General features: G+C 42.7%; 1 protein-coding gene across 2 annotated transcripts in view; it reads left to right on the forward strand.

Moving 5' to 3' along the window:
- LOC124033790 (myotubularin-related protein 13-like) overlaps positions 1-19,642 on the forward strand; it is a 163,980-nt gene that overhangs the window by 76,636 nt on the left and 67,702 nt on the right. For both annotated transcript variants that reach the window (XM_046346087.1, XM_046346089.1), the window contains exons 3-6: positions 3,823-3,960; positions 10,656-10,778; positions 11,490-11,600; positions 13,122-13,227. In XM_046346087.1, coding sequence (XP_046202043.1) covers positions 3,823-3,960; positions 10,656-10,778; positions 11,490-11,600; positions 13,122-13,227 — 478 coding nt within the window. The remainder of the gene's footprint in view (positions 1-3,822; positions 3,961-10,655; positions 10,779-11,489; positions 11,601-13,121; positions 13,228-19,642) is intronic.

The following is a 19,642-nucleotide window of genomic DNA, read 5'->3' on the forward strand; positions in this document are numbered from 1 at the left end:
AGAGTTGATAAAGAAGCAGATCTTTTGGCCGGCCAGGTTGCAGCCCGGTAATGACCCGCTCACCTCCGGCCAACCCCTTTCACCACTTTCCTGCAAGTCATTGTCTTGTCTTCCTGAGAAACAGGCCCTCGAAGTGAAGCGGGAAGAGATGGAGGAGGATAAGATGGAACTCAAAGATAGATGGAGAGGGAGGGAGCGAAAGAGAGGAGCGTACACATCACATCTGTTGTCGTGTTTTTGTCCTGACCACAACGTCTTGGCAATCACTTTGCTTTGACTCTGTCAGCACTTCACTGGCATCGGTTGGATGCACTTTGTTTTGGAAACATGTTTTATGCTCATGCAGCATGCGGTATTACTGTTGTCCTTCATTACATTTACCTTGTTGCCTTACAAATACCTACCTAGTCAGCCACTCTTGTTGGATAATAGAACTTAATGTATGTGGTCAACAAAGTGTCCTCAAAGGCTTTAATTCAGACAGTTGGATCTCGATATGCATTGCTCTTGTGTAGTATTCTCATCAGAACCGGCCAGGTAAACTTGGTTTAAATCTCTCGACAGAGAATGTTGTGTTGGGGGGAGATTCCACCCTGGGAATGCTCTTCATTCCTGTCGGAGGAGTTGGGAAAGTCTTTTCCCATCAACTTGTCCTTTTTTTCCAGTTCCAGACTTCCTTCTCTTTCACCCAGTTCAGTCTTGCGTCACATTTGTTAATGCTCAGAAGGGAGGAGACATCTACATTTTATTACCATACAGAGGAACTCAAGAATACTTTGATTTGTTTGTTTGGCTATGTCAACTTAGGGAATCAAACTTTGAAACCAGTATTTATTTCTTGGAATTTGAGGCGTGGAGATGTCATAAGCCTATATTAACTCCATTCCCCATTTTTCAACTGTAGCAACACAAGTGAAGGTTGCATCAGATGTCTTTCTAGGGTTGTCTCCTTGTAAAGACTGCCCAGTGTGTCCCTGACTGACGGTCTGGAGTTTCAGCCCCAGTGCCCACAGCATAGCTGTTTGTTTGTCCCCTGTGTAGTTATTACAGCGGCATACAGTACATTTTCACAGTATTAGAATACGGCCCTGACCACAAACTAGGCTTCAGTTCGGTGAGACTGTTCCCCATGCTTTTCTGTGCCGATTCTTACCAGGTCAAGTTGCAGATCTGGTGTCGCTATCTGAAAGGGTGGAGGGTGGACTAGGGGGGAGCCATGCCGCACAGAGCCACATGATGCAGAGAGTTCAATCGGTGGCAGGGCAGCAATGTGCTAAAGGACAAAGATCCCAGAGTCTGTTAGCCAATGAGTTCCATTGTCACTTGACTGTGGTCTAATTTGAGACCAGTGACTGTCCTCGCCATGACTCAGCTTGTGTGTGTGTGTGCGTGCGTGTCCGTACACCATGCATATATATATATATATATATATATATACACACACACACACTACGTGGGTGTGCGCGTGTAGTTGTGCACGTTTACACCATGTGTATGTGGTTTTGTTTTTGCACTGTATGTTTCTAGACAAGCCACGCACCTGTTGCACTGCAGTGAACATATTTTGCTTGATCTCTCCAAACAGTCTGCTGGTACTGTGTGTGTCAGTCACAGCTGGCGGCAGGCAGGGGCTCCCTGGAGCTGCTACCTGGAGTGGTGCCTAGAATCTCTGCTCTGTGTGTGTGTGTGTGTGTGTGGCAGATAGGCCGTCACACCGCAAGAGTCTACACGCGTTCAGGGCATGGGCATGCTTGGATGCACTTCTTCTTACTATAGAATGATTGACAGTAGAGTAAGTTTTCAGCTCCTTTTCCTTTGTCAGTTAGACAGCTACTGGTCATTGGACTAGTTTTTTTCATCTCTTTTATGCAAGTAATCCTCCTCTCTGCTCTCTGGTTAATATAATAATATACAGTGCCATTAAGCAGGTGCTTTTATCCAAAGTGACTTATTCATGCCTGCAGACATTTTACATATTGGTGGTCCTGGGAATCGAATCCACTACCCTCAGTCCTCATCTACTCTGCTTTTTATTCCATTTTCCCCCTCCACCCATATTACTGGTGCTGATATTAGTGTATCAGATGTTGCGACTAAAGGCCCTGCCAGTCAACTCTTATTCAGTCTGTTTTTCTATATTCAGACTCCCTAGTAAGTCTAGCTACTTGAGTCTAAGCTAATATTTACAGAGAGAAAATCCTTCAAACATGATTGCCTTCCAGTCAGTCACTGGCATGTGAAAACGGATAGGTTATCTCCATTGGTGTTAGGTAGTAGACTGTCTGGCTGTTATTCAGCCCACTAAAGGCACTGGGCACGTTGAGAAACCCAGTCCAGAGCCTCTCCTCAGACCTCCGGGGTAGTGTGAGCATAACAGCTTTGCAGAAGATGGCCATTGGTATCATTTAAGTAAAACAATACCCCTTTCTTCCTCCTACACACTCACACCTCTGCTTCCATCCCCCATTTTATAGTATCTCCACTTATCTCCCAAGGTATGCGGTCCGAATGCTGTTTATCTCCTTTCCGACAGTGATTAATGACATATACTTAGAATATTTTTGGATGTGTTCACAGTTATCTGCAATTGTCCTTAGGTCCTGTCTGGGCCCTGGCCCAGAATGTATGACACTCCCCCACAATGCAGCTTTTCCAGATTTCCTGCTGTCTATTGTGTCTGTTGGAGGATGGTGGTATCCTGGTTCAAGCCCCCGGGCTAGTCGAGCACAGCTCCCTCTCTCTTTTCCTATATTGCGCTCTCTTCCTCTCTCTCATCCTATCTTACGCCACCCACCCACCTTATCTTTTCATTTTATCTTCTCTCTCTCCCTCTATCTCTCCTCTCACCCCCCCTTCCCCCTTCTCCTCTCCCTCCATCAGTCCAATGTTCTCCCAGTGAAACGCCTGAGGAGCAGTCTAAATACTGTCCCACAGCCAGGCCAGCTCGGCCTCCAGCACAAACACACAAGATTTACTCACTCTGGCTGCCTGCCTGCCTCTCACATGCTGCTCTCGACACTCCATCATCCTCATCATTTCTCTGTTTTTCTTCTATGCCTGCATGGTTTCTATCCTCGCACATCTCTCTCTTCTATCCTCGCTCATCTCTCTCTCTTCTATCCTCGCTCATCTCTCTCTCTTCTATCCTCGCACATCTCTCTCTCTTCTATCCTCGCACATCTCTCTCTCTTCTATCCTCGCACATCTCTCTCTCTCTTCTATCCTCGCACATCTCTCTCTCTCTTCTATCCTCGCACATCTCTCTCTCTCTTCTATCCTCGCACATCTCTCTCTCTCTTCTATCCTCGCACATCTCTCTCTCTCTTCTATCCTCGCACATCTCTCTCTCTCTTCTATCCTCGCACATCTCTCTCTCTCTTCTATCCTCGCACAGCTCTCTCCCTCTACCCCTTCTCTTGCTCACCAGTACTCCATTTTCCCATTAGATTGCATTTATTTTGTGTTTCTAACGTTTACAAATCAAGTTGAGATGGTTCAGTAGTGGAGTAAAGATTAAAACAACAGGATCCCTAACTGATACGTTTTGTCCCAGAAAAAGGAAGAAGTGGTGCATTTTTAAAAAATGAAATGGGGTTTTCTGTCAATTAGTCATTATCTTGTTTGTTTTAATGATAACATGGGATTTCCTGCTTGAACGTTTAAATGCTTATCTAACTGAGCACATAGCAGCCTACTGTTTCACAGTGGAAGTCGGTACTTTTGGTTTCAGTACCCCCATTTCATCTGCACGCTGAGGGCAGACTGTTCTAGTACAGGTGCTCATGTATAATGGTGTGTTATACTTTGTGTTTTTTTATCCAGTTCTGCCAGCCAGGAGGATGGAGGCTGTCCCGAGAGAGGAAAGCTCCCACCTTCTTCACGGTGGTGTTGACGGACATCGACTCAGACAGACACTACTGCTCCTGCCTCACCTTCTACGAGGCGGAGGTCAACCTGCAGGTGAGATGGCCTGTTGTATTCCTCAACCTCAACCCAACTCCCCTTCATGCGTATCTTATCCACTTACAAGGGCATTATGCTAAATGTTATATAAAATCTAATGTACAGTGGGGCAAAAAAGTATTTAGTCAGCCACCAATTGTGCAAGTTCTCCCACTTAAAAATATGAGAGGCCTGTAATTTTCATCATAGGTACACTTCAACTATGACAGACAAAATGAGAAATTATCCAGAAAATAACATTGTAGGATTTTGAAAATTAATTTATAATATAATAATAATATAATATAATAATAATATAATAATATAATAATAATAATAATATAGTGGTGTGGTGGTCCTGTGGTGGTCCTGTGTAGCTCAGTTGGTAGAGCATGGCGCTTGTAACGCCAGGGTAGTGGGTTCGATCCCCGGGACCACCCATACGTAGAATGTATGCACACATGACTGTAAGTCGCTTTGGATAAAAGCGTCTGCTAAATGGCATTTATTATTATTATTATTATTATATTAATTTATTTGCAAATTATGGTGGAAAATAAGTATTTGGTCACCTACAAACAATCGAAGTTTCTGGCTCAGACCTGTAACTTATTCTTTAAAAGACTATTCTGTCCTCCACTTGTTACCAATATAAAAGACACCTGTCCACGACCTCAAACAGTCACACTCCAAACTCTACTATGACCAAGACCAAAGAGCTGTCAAAGGACACCAGAAACAAACTTGTAGACCTGCACCAGGCTGGGAAGACTGAATCTGCAATAGGTAAGCAGCTTGCTTTGAAGAAATCAACTGTGGGAGCAATTATTAGGAAATGGAAGACATACAAGACCACTCCTCCCTCGATCTGGGGCTCCACGCAAGATCTCACACTGTGGGGTCAAAATGATCACAAGAATGGTGAGCAAAAATCCCAGAACCACACGGGGGGACCTAGTGAATGACCTGCAGAGAGCTGGGACCAAAGTAACAAAGCCTACTATCAGTAACACACTACGCTGCCAGGGACTCAAATCTTGCAGTGCCAGACGTGTCCCCCTGCTTAAGCCAGTACATGTCCAGGCCCATCTGAAGTTTGCTAGAGAGCATTTGGATGATCCAGAAGAAGATTGGGAAAATGTCATATGGTCAGATGAAACCAAAATAGAACTTTTGGTAAAAACTCAACTCGTCGTGTTTGGAGGACAAAGAATGCTGAGTTGCATCCAAAGAACACCATACCTACTGTGAAGCATGGGGGTGGAAACATCATGCTTTCGGGCTTTTTTTCTGCAAAGGGACCAGGACGACTGATCCGTGTAAAGGAAAGAATGAATGGGGCCATGTATCGTGAGATTTTGAGTGAAAACCTCCCATCAGCAAGGGCATTGAAAATGAAAGTTGGCTAGGTCTTTCAGCATGACAATGATCCCAAACACACTGCCCGGGCAACGAAGGAGTGGCTTCGTAAGAAGCATTTCAAGGTCCATTTCAAGGTCCATTTCAAGGCCTCCAGATCCCAACCCCATAGAAAATCTTTGGAGGGAGTTGAAAGTCCGTGTTGCCCAGCAACAGCCCCAAAACATCACTGCTCTAGAGGAGATCTGCATGGAGGAATGGGCCAAAATACCAGCAACGGTGTGTGAAAACCTTGTGAAGACTTACAGAAAATGTTTGACCTCTGTCATTGCCAACAAAGGGTATATAACAAAGTATTGAGATACTTTTGTTATTGACCAAATATATTATATTCCACCATAATTTGCAAATAAATTCATTCGAAATCCTACAATGTGATTTTCTGGATGTTTTTCTTCTCATTTTGTCTGTCATAGTTGAAGTGTACCTATGATGAAAATTACAGGCCTTATCTTTTTAAGTGGGAGAACTTGCACAATTGGTGGCTGACTAAATACTTTTTTGCACCACTGTATATCTGTTACAGCTTCCCCATAATTGCCTTATTCAAAGACATTTGGTGGATTTTCATGCCTTTAAACACTTACACACTTGCTGAATAGGACTACGTCCTGCAGGACCTGGGTTTAGGATCTGGGTCATAAGGGCAAAATAAGTGAACCACGGTAGAGTAGATAGTGCCTACTGCCTCGGCTGGCAGGTTGATGCATCTCTCAATAAGCAGCACGGGGTTATGTCCGTTCATTTCTTTATCATTTCAAGCTTCTCTCTCTCTCTCTGGTTTAATACTTGATTCCGAGCATCCAGCGGGGGCTGTTTGTTAATTCTTGAGAATTTTGGGGGGGGTTTTGATTTTCTTTTTGTTTTTCAATGTTGTAATTGTTTTGTTTTCTTGCATGGCACATTTTTGTACTATTAGGAATTTGTGTCACGGCATGATGTGTTCCAGAACCCACTAAAGTGGGACAATAACAGCACTCTGGATGAATTGAGATGAAGTGAACAACACTTCACATAATGAAGGGTTTTGGTGTGATGGGAGAAAAGACGTATCCAATGAGCTGACATCTCATCCCCTCTAGCACTGGCTCTTGGATGCACCCATCCTCATTTGAATTCAATTCTATCTTTGATGTTTTTTCTTCCACGCAATTTCACAAACCCCTGAAATAAACTAATGCAAGGACCTCAATCCTCCTAAGGTTTGCCCTGATACATTACACAGAATGCCTGGATGGATGTCTAATTGTGGCACAATGGCCTGACATCACCCTCCAGACTGTCTCTGAGTAGGATGTGTCCCCTGCCTCATATTATACACATGATAACCATGGCCATTAGTCATATTCATTCAAGTCAGTGACGTTTAGTTCATTGAAATCTGACATTCCTTGACAGGCCCCATTCAATCAGGTGGAATTCTTCTGACCATTAGTCATGTTAATTCAAGGAGGCTTATGAAAACGTTAATTGAAATCTGATCATATCCTCTTACATAAATTCCGGTGGAATTCTAACCTTTATTAACTGCGTGGTCATGATGACATGTCACATTCTGATGTGATGATTCTGTTTACATGAATGCTCAGACTCAACATCCTAGCATGTTGATGAGTTTAACATTAGTTTACCATTACACAGTGTACTGTATGAATCAGACCAATTTTCACAAACATCCCTTGTGCCTGGATGTGGAACCACTGATTTTCCATGTGGAGTTCAAACAAAGCCTTGGCATGAGACAAGGTATAAACCACGACATCCTTCATTAAATAAGCGTGATAATGGCTAGGTTAGCTGCGACTGGGTCTCTCTATCCTGGCCTGGTCTATGCCTGGGCTGGAAGGTTACATAACCGGCCCTGCAGTAGTGTGAATAATTCCCCTGTCAGGCGCTGTTTGGTGATGTCCTGCAGCTGTCCACTCTGTCTTTCTGGCCGACTGGACCCTCTTCTCGTGATCAGACTTTAATCCTCCCTTATTTGTTTTCTGTCCTCCTCACACGCCGGCCGGTCTACTGAGGGAGAAGAGGTGAAGGCCACCCGTAACGATCAGTGCAGTGTCATCGCAGACATTAATACAGGATCGTTAGAAGTCTTGATTACAGGGCTAAATGTGGCCAGTCACCTCACTGCCTCTTCATCATGGCCCCACCTCTCTGTTTTGGTTTGATTTCTTTCCAGGAACTGTTCCCAGACCCCTTTGTGCACTTGGTAATGGCTCAGATAAGGATAGGAGTTTGGATCACACACTGGACAGATGTGAGGCTGGTTTTTCACTGTGTAGGTGACTGTTGCAGTGTCTTATGGTTTAGGGACCAGCTTGATACAGTATACCATCCACTGCAAAAGTTTGTACCAGAGCCAGGACCTATGTTCTCAATATTCACATTTACACTATTAACAAGATTAGCAAAATGCTGAAGTAGTTTGAGATGGTGTTATACCACAGTACCAAAACATCATGTTACTTATTATGCCAACATTTTAGAATAACATACTACCGTTTCATGATATTACAAAAATGATCAAATGTTTATGAAGTCAATTTTGTTTAGACATTAAGTTGAATTTAAGCAACACTAGTCTCTTGTATGCGTAGGTCCAAGAATGTCCACGTTATGTTCATGCGCACATCACCCGTGGCAGCTGTAATCGGCCAGCCACATCCCCATCCAGCCATCACTCACCTGCTTCTCTCCTCTCCGTCCGCTCTTTCTGCTCATCTACTCCAGGGCATGCAGACCCTGATCAGTCTGCTGCAGGTTACATTTGATACATTGGAGGAGTGCGAGCAAAGTTGATACATTGTGTAGAAGTTCATCCCTGGTATAACCAAGTGCACAGGCCAGTTTGATGGTCTTTGAAAGTTCACAGTCACGCAGCAGGAACAGAGAGTAAAAACAGCTTCGCAACAGTCGTGTTTACAAATTTACGGCAAAGAAAAGAGCTATTACCGGACCTTTTTTCCTTCCTGCGTGATTTTGCGCTCATTTCATATGATTTCACAAACCACATTGCTGGATTGATAACAATGTTGTTCAGTCATATTACCTAGCTAGCTAACAACCTGGTAACGTGACAGTAGGTTAAGGCACATTTGATTGGCCCAGGAAGAAAAGGGTCTGCTTCTCATGGGATGTGCTTCAAAAGTAGGATTCATAATCTCTTTCTGGTGCTCCTTACATTCTGTTTTGGTGCCGAACGTTTTTAAAGTTGGGAGCAGTGTGTACGTATTTGTGTGAGCGAGAGAGAGTGGTGTGTGTTTTGAGGTAGACCGAGAGAGAGAGAGCAGTGTGTATGTGTGAGCGAGAGAGTGGTGTGTGTTTTGAGGTAGACAGAGAGAGAGCAGTGTGTATGCATTTGTGGGAGCGAGAGAGAGTGGTGTGTGTTTTGAGGTAGACAGAGCGAGAGAGAGCAGTGTGTATGTGTGAGTGAGAGAGTGATGTGTGTTTTGAGGTAGACAGAGCGAGCAGTGTGTACGTATTTGTGGGAGCGAGAGAGAGTGGTGTGTGTTTTGAGGTAGACAGACAGGGAGCAGTGTGTACGTGTTTGTGGGAGCGAGAGAGAGTGGTGTGTGTGTGTGTGTTATAGGGAGACCGAGAGACTGTGCGAGGGTTTCATGCAGTGTTTTCTCCTTACTGTCACAATGACACGCAGATCATTATGCATGTGTGTTCCTTCCCCCATTCCTCCAGCCAAATCACAAGTAGACCTTTGCAAATATGAGAAAATTAGCCATTCAATATCTGTTTTATTGAAAAGTGTGAATATCAGTGACAGCTTTTTTTGTGTAGCACTTGCACATAAAAAGTACAAAACTGGAAAAGTGTCGGGGGGGCGAACAGGACGCTAGTCCAATCAGAATTCTCTCTGGTATTGTGATACTTGGCCTGGTATCTTATCATAAATAAAATGTTGGTATAATGACAGCACTAGTTTGAGGTGCATCATGTGTTTTGTCAAATACACCTAACTTGGATAGTATATTGGGCCTACTCTGCAAAGCATATTATTGAGAAGGGCACACATGGTTTTTGTAGACCCTGTAAGCCAGCATACAGCAGTTTTTTGTTTGTTTATTTTGGCGTTATCATGAGCCTTACCCTGTAAAGTTTAAACCAGCGTGGCTTTTCACTATGTGATTGGATTCGAGAGGCAGAAATGTATTTTCGCCGATAATTGAACCAAATCTTCAGAATGGTGTAGAAATGTGTTTCCCATCTGATGGGATATTTAGATCCTGTGTTCCCTGCTCGGAGCATGCCAGAGCTCTTGTGGCATGTTTTCATTGTCTGAAGGAATATATGTGATTCTGATAAAGGGTTTAGCCAGGAACGAGCCCTGTGAGGTTGCTTTGCTGCGATCTCTGTAAACTGATAGGACTGACGGCTCCTGGTATGGGACAATTGGAACCAGATTGAGACCACTGAGACTTGACCTCTGTGTCCCAGTGGAGCACTTTGGGAAGGAGTGGGAGGTATCTTTGTTCAACTCATTCACCTTAATGACCCATATGCTGTTATTTTACGTGGTCACTCAATTGCTATTTATGGTACATTACGCCATGTACTTCGAACCCAAGTGTCTGCATCGTATTTTGCCTAGGTTTTGAATGATTAATATCCTAAAGGTAGGCCTACATCTCACTGCTGATTTACAGTCAGTATGTGACTCTGGAAGGCAAATGACACTGCTGGGTTTTGTTCAGACGGTCTCCACGACAATAAATGTTTTATTTTTTGGGGGTTTAGTAATCTTTTATGAACCCCATGGTGATTTGAAGAAAATCCTCTTTGCTCTTTCAACTCCTCAACTGCAATGAGTATCTGTTTTAATGGGTACTACTGATTTGGAGAGGATCTTTTTAAAATAAGTCTATATATCCCATTGCGAAAACACCGGATTTAGAGTTTTTTGTAGACATACAGACACAGTTCTGAGGGGACTTTTCCATACTGTGTTCTTTTGACTGATTTGAATAGTACTCGTACTGTGTGAACTGTACTCTGTGCCTGCGTCAATCAGAATTCTCGAGGAGGGGGTGGCACATGCACGTTTCCAAAAATAGGCTACAGTGTGTGATGTACTATAGAATGTACACGCTGTGGTTTGACCTGGAAGTAGATAACACTAGAGCCACCCTCGGCGGGTAAGCAGTTGTTTTTCTTTCCGTCCCCGCTCAGGCGTTTTTACGCCTGCTGTGTTAGCTAACCACTGCACATGGTCTTAACTCACCCCCATATCACTGTTGAACTTTCCCATTTAAATAACTTCTTCTGTTTTGCTGTTTCAGGGAACAAAGACCACCGAAGCAGATGAGGATGAGGAAGAGGATGGCTTGATCCAGCCCGCTCAAGTCTTTGCACCCAAAAGTCTCATTCTGGTCTCCAGGCTGGATTATCCTGAAATATTCCGGGTAACATGATAACACTGATTAATTCCTGACTAACATAGGTTCCTTTTCAAAATGTCAGATGACCATGCATAGTGGTCATTTCAGTTTTTGCGGGTTTATTTGCTATCGAAGGTTACCTGGCCAGGAAGTTTCTTGGTCCTATTGATGAGGTTCATGACTTCACTTTACTTATCTCTGCCTAATTAGCATTGGCATGATAAACAGTAGCGTGTCAATTAGTGCATTGACTATCAATTGTCTCATGATGGTGATAGAATGCATCATGTTGTATCCTGTGTGCGGACAATGAACATATTGGCTTTATAGAGTGAATTCTGCAAGTACTCTCAAGGCCAGGATATCCAGCCAATCCCTTACTTAAGAACAGAGTGGGGCTTAGCGGATCTCTCCTGTCCCTAGGCACTCCACTGGACCACTACAGTATTCAACTTTGGCATTCAAATGTCTCCGACACACATATTGATTTAGCATTTATTTTTAGCTTTGCAAATGGCATTTGCCATTAAACCACACATCTCAGCTGTACATTCGGAATATTACATAAAATACTATAAATCTGATGGTATTCGATGACAAATTCGCACAGTGTCTTTAATTGTCCATTTTAGGCACCAAACTGTGATTGGGTGTATGTATGTATCTTGTGATACATCTGTATGCGAGTGTGTTGATTGACCTGGTTGTGTGTCTGTCTCCTCCTGACCTCCCCAGGGCTGCTTGGGCCTGATCTACACGGTGTACGTCGACAGCCTGCCGTTCCCTCTGGAGGGGCTGGTTTCCAACCTCTTCACGTGCATGGTTCCTGTGGCTGGTGGCTCCCAGGTAAAACAGGCCTTACTAAAGCAAACAATTCCTCAAATATTCCATCTTAGAGGGCTTGTCTAACCCCCTCTCAACCCCCCTGGCCTGCTCTCCACAGAGGCATCAATCCACCCCAGAATGGGGGTCAGTCTGGGTTAATGTTGCTGCTAGACCCACACAAGGTGCTGGTTACTCACCGATGGCCTAATGCTTATTATAGTAGTAGAGTGTGAGTGAGTGAGGGAAGGAAGGAAGTCATGTTTTGGCCCATGTGAGAGTCCAGAAAAATGATTTGCGTTTGCTTTCCATTCAATCATGCATTCCTCGTCTAGATGGTGCCATAGATTGCTATACCACCGCGTGCAGAAATGTCCTCATAATACTATTTTATTTTTCTAGCTGCTCTTCTGAAGACATTACTTAGTGAAGCTAGGGTACAAAAAAACAGAGTAGGGGGCCTGTTTTTATATTTTCACGTCTTACTAGGTTATTTAAACCCACATCTGAAGCTGTCCTACAGTATAACCAAAACCCTACGCTGGTCTGTTCCCTTAAAGTCTAGACAATGGTGATCAATGTGGCTTTAAAAAACTAGACAATATTTAAACTATTTGTAAAGAGGAAGGAATGTGGCCCATGATTAATTTCACATCCTGAACCTTAGGGTAATTTTGTTTTTTTAATGCAATTTACCAACACATGTCAGTGTTCCTCCTCAAATTATTGCCGCTCCCCGCAGAGCCAAGGGCTTTCGGCTGTAGTGACACAACATGAGTTAGAAACCTCAGGAGTGGAACAGACTCATCCTTCAACAGACTGTCAAACATGAAGGAATGTCATGAATCTGGGAACAGAGTTGTTCTCTAGCTGGTTCAAACTCAGTTGAAAGGCTATGATCCCAATTAATACCTTTTATTGACCATGGTTCAATCCACTAGGATCTTTGTCAGGTCAAAAGCCAAACTCCGTTGAACCACTGTCTGTACCCCTATCATGTTCAACATTGGTTTAGCTGAATTAGACATACTGATTGCGTTCATGCGAACACACTGTTTCAACTGTGCGCTTACTTCTCTACCCTCAGCCACACTGGATACAGCGACGGACGCTGCTGTCCCTATTGGATTGCAGAGGTGTTGTGCCGTGCCAGTGAAATTTAGGTTAATATGCCATTGCGGTTTCTCCGATTGCCGCCAGACTGATTCCAAAGGCTAATTCAGTCATGCAGCTGCGATGTCCATCGGGTTCAACAACACGTGTTTTATTCATTTTCTGGGAGATCGTCAAAAAAACTCTCACACAGTGGATCCCTTAACTGCCATTGTACTGTCATTTCTTCCTTGCCTATATGACCTTTGGCCTTGTACTGAGGTACAGTCTTGTTCAGTTTCCCAATGATATTTACAGTACCATGAAAACATGTTTTGTCTGTTAGCAAAAAATGTCCCGAAACAGTCTTGTCTAGTTCTATGATAGATCCATCCAATGGTTTTTCATATAACCTGACTTTTCACTTTTGTGTGTTTTGTGATTTTCTCACAGAAACTGTTTTCCCTGGGAGTGGGCGACCGACAGCTAATCCAAACCCCTCTGAATGACAACCTGCCTGTTACATGCAAGAGTGTGGCCCTGCTCTTCCAGCAGCTTGGTATGTCACTGGGCTTCTGCTTCCTCATTACTGCTGTCATGACGTGTCATGACCCTTTGGGTATAGAGAGTGCATATCCTCTCTCCCTCTTACACCCAGGTTCTGTTATTTCAGGTCGTACATTCCTGGAAGAGACTCTCTCCCTCATGCAGTATAGAAAGAGGGTTTCACAAATAAATGAACTTTTATCTCACAGAACTTGAGAACTGAACAATATCCATGTTTTGGAGAATGTGTAAACGGTCGGTGGAGAATCCAGCTACAACCGGTCCAGTTTGATTAATGTTTGTGACCTCATGAGAGACAATACAGCCACATTACCATAACTCTGTTTATACAAGAGTCTCCGTTATGAGTTTTGCATCTAATTATTGTATAAAATGAATGAGTAAAGATGAAACTATTTGAAATTATGTAATGTGATTTTAAACTGTTTAATGAAAGACAATCCAATTCCCTTTAAAGTTAACTAAGTCATTGGCCCGCCCTATCAGCACAGACATTGATCTGGCGTCATGGGACAACCTTTTCTGCTGTTCCGAATATAACCCCCACCTGGAGAAGCCCGCTTCAGACCATGTGTACCCCGATTTCCGAGAGGGCAAAGGTTTAAGTGGAGACCACGCGTACCTCGATTACCAAGAGCGCAAAGGTTTGAGTCGAGACCATGCATTCCTTGGTTATTGAATTCCTAACCAAACCATGTGGAGCATTGGCTACACTGGTGTAAGTAGTACAACTCTGAGACTATTAATACCGACAGAATAAGAGCAAATCTTCAATACTAATTACTAGTCTGCTGCTAGAATTTATGTCGACTGAATGCAAAGACCGACAACCGCCCGAAACATCTATCCTATAAGAATGATTTCTGAATGTTACTCTGAAGTATCCATTCTAACCAAAGACTTTGTGGAAGAGAGAGACGGGCAGATTAACTTTCCAACAGAAAGATGGACGATTCCAATTACCCACTGAGCGTAAATATATATTAATTGTAATTATGACTTCCTGGTTAATTACATTTACATGATTAGTTTAATCACGTAATAATAATTACAGAGAATTGATTTGATAAAATACGTTTTCACTTTAATGATGCCAAAGACACGACACTACAGTACAATCAGTCAATTCCAAACTTCATGAACTCGACTCCACTTCATGGCACCATCATGTTCCCTCCGTTATTTACAGTCTGGTGTGTATCGGGTCTACTTGGTTGCAGTACAGTAGCTCTAGGCTGCTCTGCCTGTTGGTCACGTACAGTCACAGTATACACAACTCGCATTGTAATTTAGTTTATGTTTCCTGTTAACATGATATCGCGGGCGACTCAAATAACCTGACAGCTGAATACGAACTGTAGTGCCAGATATTAGGAATATCCCTCTTTTATCCCTTTTTTCCCCCGTTTATTTTAGAGAGTAGCTTCGTTGTATGACAGGTTATCCGGTCTTGATCCTTGATGGTATTAAGCTTTTTTAGGTTCAACTCCAACATTAAGAGGTTTAGAGTTACAACACAAATGAATAAAGCATCTGTCCAAATCACAATTTTAAACTCTCAAATTGAATAGCCACTAAGCAGTTGGATTAATGCTGTACAAATGAACATGTACAGTGCCTTCAGAAATTATTCACACTCCTTGACTTTTTCATCATTTTGTTGTTCAAATTTAGATTGTTTTGGTTCACTGGCCTACACACTATACCCCATAATATCAAAGTGGATTTTTTATTTATTTTTAATGTTTACAATTATTAAAAAATGAAAAGCTGAAATGTCTTGAGTCAAGTATTCAACCCATAATAAGTTGCATGGACTCACTCTGTGCGGGAATAGTGTTTAACATGAGTTTTGAATGACTACCTCTGTAGCCAGTCATAAGTTTACATACACTTAGGCTGGAGTCATTAAAACTTGTTTTTCAACCACTCCAAACATTTCTTGTTAACAAACTATTGTTTTGGCAAGTCTTATGTCATGCAGTCATTTTTCCAACAATTGTTTAAAAACAGATTATTTCACTTATAATTCACTGTATCACAATTCCAGTGTGTCAGAAGTTTACATACAATAAGTTGACTGTGCCTTTAAACAGCTTGTAAAATTCCAGGAAAGGATGTCATGGCTTTAGAAGCTTCTGATATGCTAATTGACACCATTTGAGTCAATTGGAGGTGTACCTGTGGATGTATTTCAAGGCCTACCTTCAAACTCAGCACCTCTTTGCTTGACATCATGGGAAAATCAAAGGAAATCAGCCAAGACCTCAGAAAAAAAAGTGTAGAGCTCCCCAAATCTGGGAACAATTTCCAAATGCCTGAAGGTATAATGTTCATCTGTACAAACAATAGTACGCAAGTATAAGCATCATGGAAATCGCAGCCGCCATACCGCTCAGGAAGGAGACGCATTCTGTCTCCTAGAGATGAACGTACTTTGCTGCGAAAAGTGCAAATCAATCCCAGATCAACACCAAAGGACCTTGTTAACATGCTGGAGGAAACTGGTACAAAAGTGTCTATATCCACAGTGAAACAAGTCCTATATCGACATAACCTGAAAGGCCGCTCAGCAAGAAAGAAGCCATTGCTCCAAAACCGCCATAAAAAAGCCAGACTATGGTTTGCAACTGTACATGGGGACAAAGATCGTAATTTTTGGAGTAATGTCCTCGGCTCTGATAAAAACAAAAATATAACTAAAATATATTACTCACCATCGTTATGTTTGGAGGAAAAAGGGGATGCTTGCAAGCCGAAGAACACCATCCCAACCGTGGAGCACGGGGGTGGCAGCATCATGCTGTGGGGTGGGGGGGCTTTTCTGCAGGAGGGACTGGTGCACTTCACCAAATAGATGGCATCATCAGGAAGGACAATTGTGGATATATTGAAGCAACATCTCAACCTCAAAGCCAGGAAGTTGAAGCTTGGTTGCAAATGAGTCTTCCAAATGGACAATGACCCCAAGCATACTTACAAAGTTGTGGCAAAATGGCTTAAGGACAACAAAGTCAAGGTATTGGAGTGGCCATCACAAAGCCCTGACCTCAATCCCATAGCAAATGTGTGGGCCGAACTGAAAAGGCGTGTGCGAGCAAGGAGGTCTACAAACCTGACTCAGTTACTCCAGCTCTGCCAGGTGGAATGGGCCAAAATGCACCCAACTTATTGTGGGAAGCTTGTGGAAGGCTACCCAAAACATTTGACCGAAGTTAAACAATTTAAAGGCAATGCTACAAAATACTAATTCAGTGTATGTAAACTTCTGACCCACTGGGAATGTGATGAAACAAATAAAAGCTGAAATAAATCATTCTCTCTGCTATTATTCTGACATTTCACATTCTTAAAATAAAGTGGTGATCCTAACTGACCTAAAACAAGGTATTTCTACTAGGATTAAATGTCAGGAATTGTGAAACTGAGTCTAAATGTTTTTGGCGAAGGTGTGTGAACTTCCGACTTGACCTGTACAATTATCTGTAAGATCCCTCAGTCAAGCAGTGAATTTCAAACACAGATTCAACCACAAAGACCAGAGAGGTTTTCAAATGCCTTGCAAAGAAGGGCACCTATTTGTACATGGGTAAAAAAAATAACTTAAAAAAGCAGACATTGAATATCCCTTTGAGCATGGTGAAGTTATTAATTACACTTTGGATGGGGTGTCAATGCACCCAGTCACTACAAAGATACAAACAACCTTCCTAACTCTGTTGCAGGAGAGGAAGGAAACTGTTCAGGAAATTCACCATGAGGCCAATGGTGACTTTAAACAGTTAATTGGCTGAGGATGTATCAACATTGTAGTTACTCCACAATACTAACCTAATTGACAGAGTGAAAAGAAGGCCGCCTGTACACAGTAAAAAATATATCAGAACATGCATCCTGTTTCCAACAAGGCACTAAAGTAATATGGCAAAAAATGTGGCAAAGCAATTCTCTTTTTGTCCTGAACACAAAGTGTTATGTTTGGGACAAACCCAATACAACACATTACTGAGTAAAACTTGCGATATTTTCAAACGTAGTGGTGGCTGCATCATGTTATGGGTATGCTTGTAATTGTTAAAGACTGGGGAGTTTTTCACAGTAAAAAAAGAAGTGGAATGGAGCTAAACACAGGCAAAATCCTAGAGGAAAACCTGGTTGTGTGCTTTCCACCAGACTTTGGGAGATTAATTAAGCAGGACAATAACCTAAAAGACAAAGCCAAATATGCACTGGATTTGCTTACCAAGATGCCGTGAAGGTTCTTGAGTGGCCGAGTTACGTGGAAAAAGTCGAGGGGTGTGAATACTTTCTCAAGGCACTGTATGTTTCCACCTTTACTAGGATTTGCTTTGTCTGTTTTGCATTCTAGTTCACCGCTTTGCGGTAGTTTGGTGGCTTCACCTGGGCATTACCGTACATTGTCCCAAATTCCTGTTCCCTGCATTCGTTCATACACTGGACTCAAGTATGTGGTTTTATCATGTCCTTAATACACACAAATCACTGCAGCAGTCAAGTCTACATTCCAGGGGCCGATGTTGGGGGCAAGTTAGTAAATAAGTGAACTCCAAACACATTTTTCTGATGCTTGCTTTTATTTGTAATGGAAAATAGGCCCTCATTTAGTGTGATTAGAAGAATGTGTTACAAAACTAAATGGATTATGTTTCTTGTAAGCATTAGTCCCTGAACCCCTTGAGGAATTCAATAATAGTTTGCATGCTCCTTTGTGTTTATTTGGACAGCGAGCAGTGGACGTGCACATGGGGGGGTTGGGGGTGTACTTTACTGATACACAAATTATCAGGGTCATGTTCAAGTCATGTGTTTGTAGCCAATCTGGATACACACAAAGATGGAGGAAGACAAACGGGCTGTACCTTGACATTATCCTCAGCCATGGTTTGTGTCAGTCCTCACCGACTTTGTTTTTGTTACCAAATACTGCACATGTTATCTAGGAACAGTCCACAAAGCTAATAAAATGGACCAGATTCATGTCTCTCTGAATTTTACATTCCAACGTTTAGAATTTACCCAGAGCTTGATAGGATAAGGACTAAACTCCTCAGGTCTAGACAGCTGTTTTTGGAGTAACAGGAGGAGATGGGGCTTGTTACTGTGCAGCTCAGTCCAACCATCAGGAGGAATGTGTCTGTGTTGTGATGTGTACAGTAGTGTGTCCATTCCCCTCTACGCTGGATCTGAACATGGCCCCTGTCCCTGACCGATGAAGATGATGGGCAGGCAGAGAGGCCTGGGCACCTCACGCCACTGCTGTTTGCTTACAGTACCCTTGTGCAGGACTGCATGCAACTCTTAAGAGATGCTCTCTGTCATGTCCTTGGGCTACAGGTGATGTGACCGATGTCCTGTAAGAACTGATCAGTACTGCATGATATCACATGAAGGTTAAGCATTCCAACAGCACCTGAAGCGATCAGATCATGCGACCCGTGTAAGAGAAGCACCTTGCATCGCCCATCCATCACTACTGTTATACAAAGCGGGCTGAGAGTATGTTCTGAGTGCAGAATCAGTGTTTCCCCTATATTAGCAGGGGCGGGCCGCTGCTGCAAATTTGTTGCCGCCACATTTAAAAAAAAAAAAATCTGCCGAGACACACTTATGATCAGAGTGACTGTTACATTCATGTTTTAAGTATCTCTATATTTCTGTTAATATGGCGCAATCACTCTTATTAGTACGCCTGTGTGGTAGTCTCACTGCTGATGGACCTGGCCTGAGTGAAGTGGCAACTATGTATTGTGGAAATACGGTTTACTAAACGTTGTTAAACTTGAACCTAGTCGTTGCGTCATTTTAAGTTGTGACAAGTTACAATGTTTATTTGTACCAAGTAGCATTGGATGCATTTAGTCTTTTGAGATTTTTCAATTAAGTAAATGTTTTTTGGTAGAATGTCCTTTCAAAAAGTCACCAAAAGTCACATTCAGATCAAATGTTATTGGTCACATACACATGGATAGCAGATATTAATGCGAGTGTAGCAAAATGCTTATGATAACGGCATAGTTTTCTAAGGACCTGAAACGGGGAAACCATCTGTCAGCGCCATCATCTCTAGTGCCATCATTCGTTCTTCCTTTGCCACCACTGACCCCAAAAATGATAGGGGAAGCACTGCGCGTGTTTGAGTATCGTGACGATGCAACTCCTGCACAGCCCAAGGTCGATCATATGTCAGAACATATTCTCTCATTATTTATAATCTCTCATACTTCCATGGTTGTTTTCTATGAATCAGCAACAGATTTGCTCTACATGTTGGCTGGGCTGTGTCGTCTTCCACCTCTGGTTGGAGTGTCTATTTAAAGCCATGTGTTTCGTGTAACATGCTAAAGCTATGTGATTCATCATGACAGTCAGTCAAATCTGTAAGAACA

This window comes from Oncorhynchus gorbuscha, linkage group LG04, assembly GCF_021184085.1.
Source record: "Oncorhynchus gorbuscha isolate QuinsamMale2020 ecotype Even-year linkage group LG04, OgorEven_v1.0, whole genome shotgun sequence".
In the NCBI taxonomy this organism is placed as follows: domain Eukaryota; kingdom Metazoa; phylum Chordata; class Actinopteri; order Salmoniformes; family Salmonidae; genus Oncorhynchus; species Oncorhynchus gorbuscha.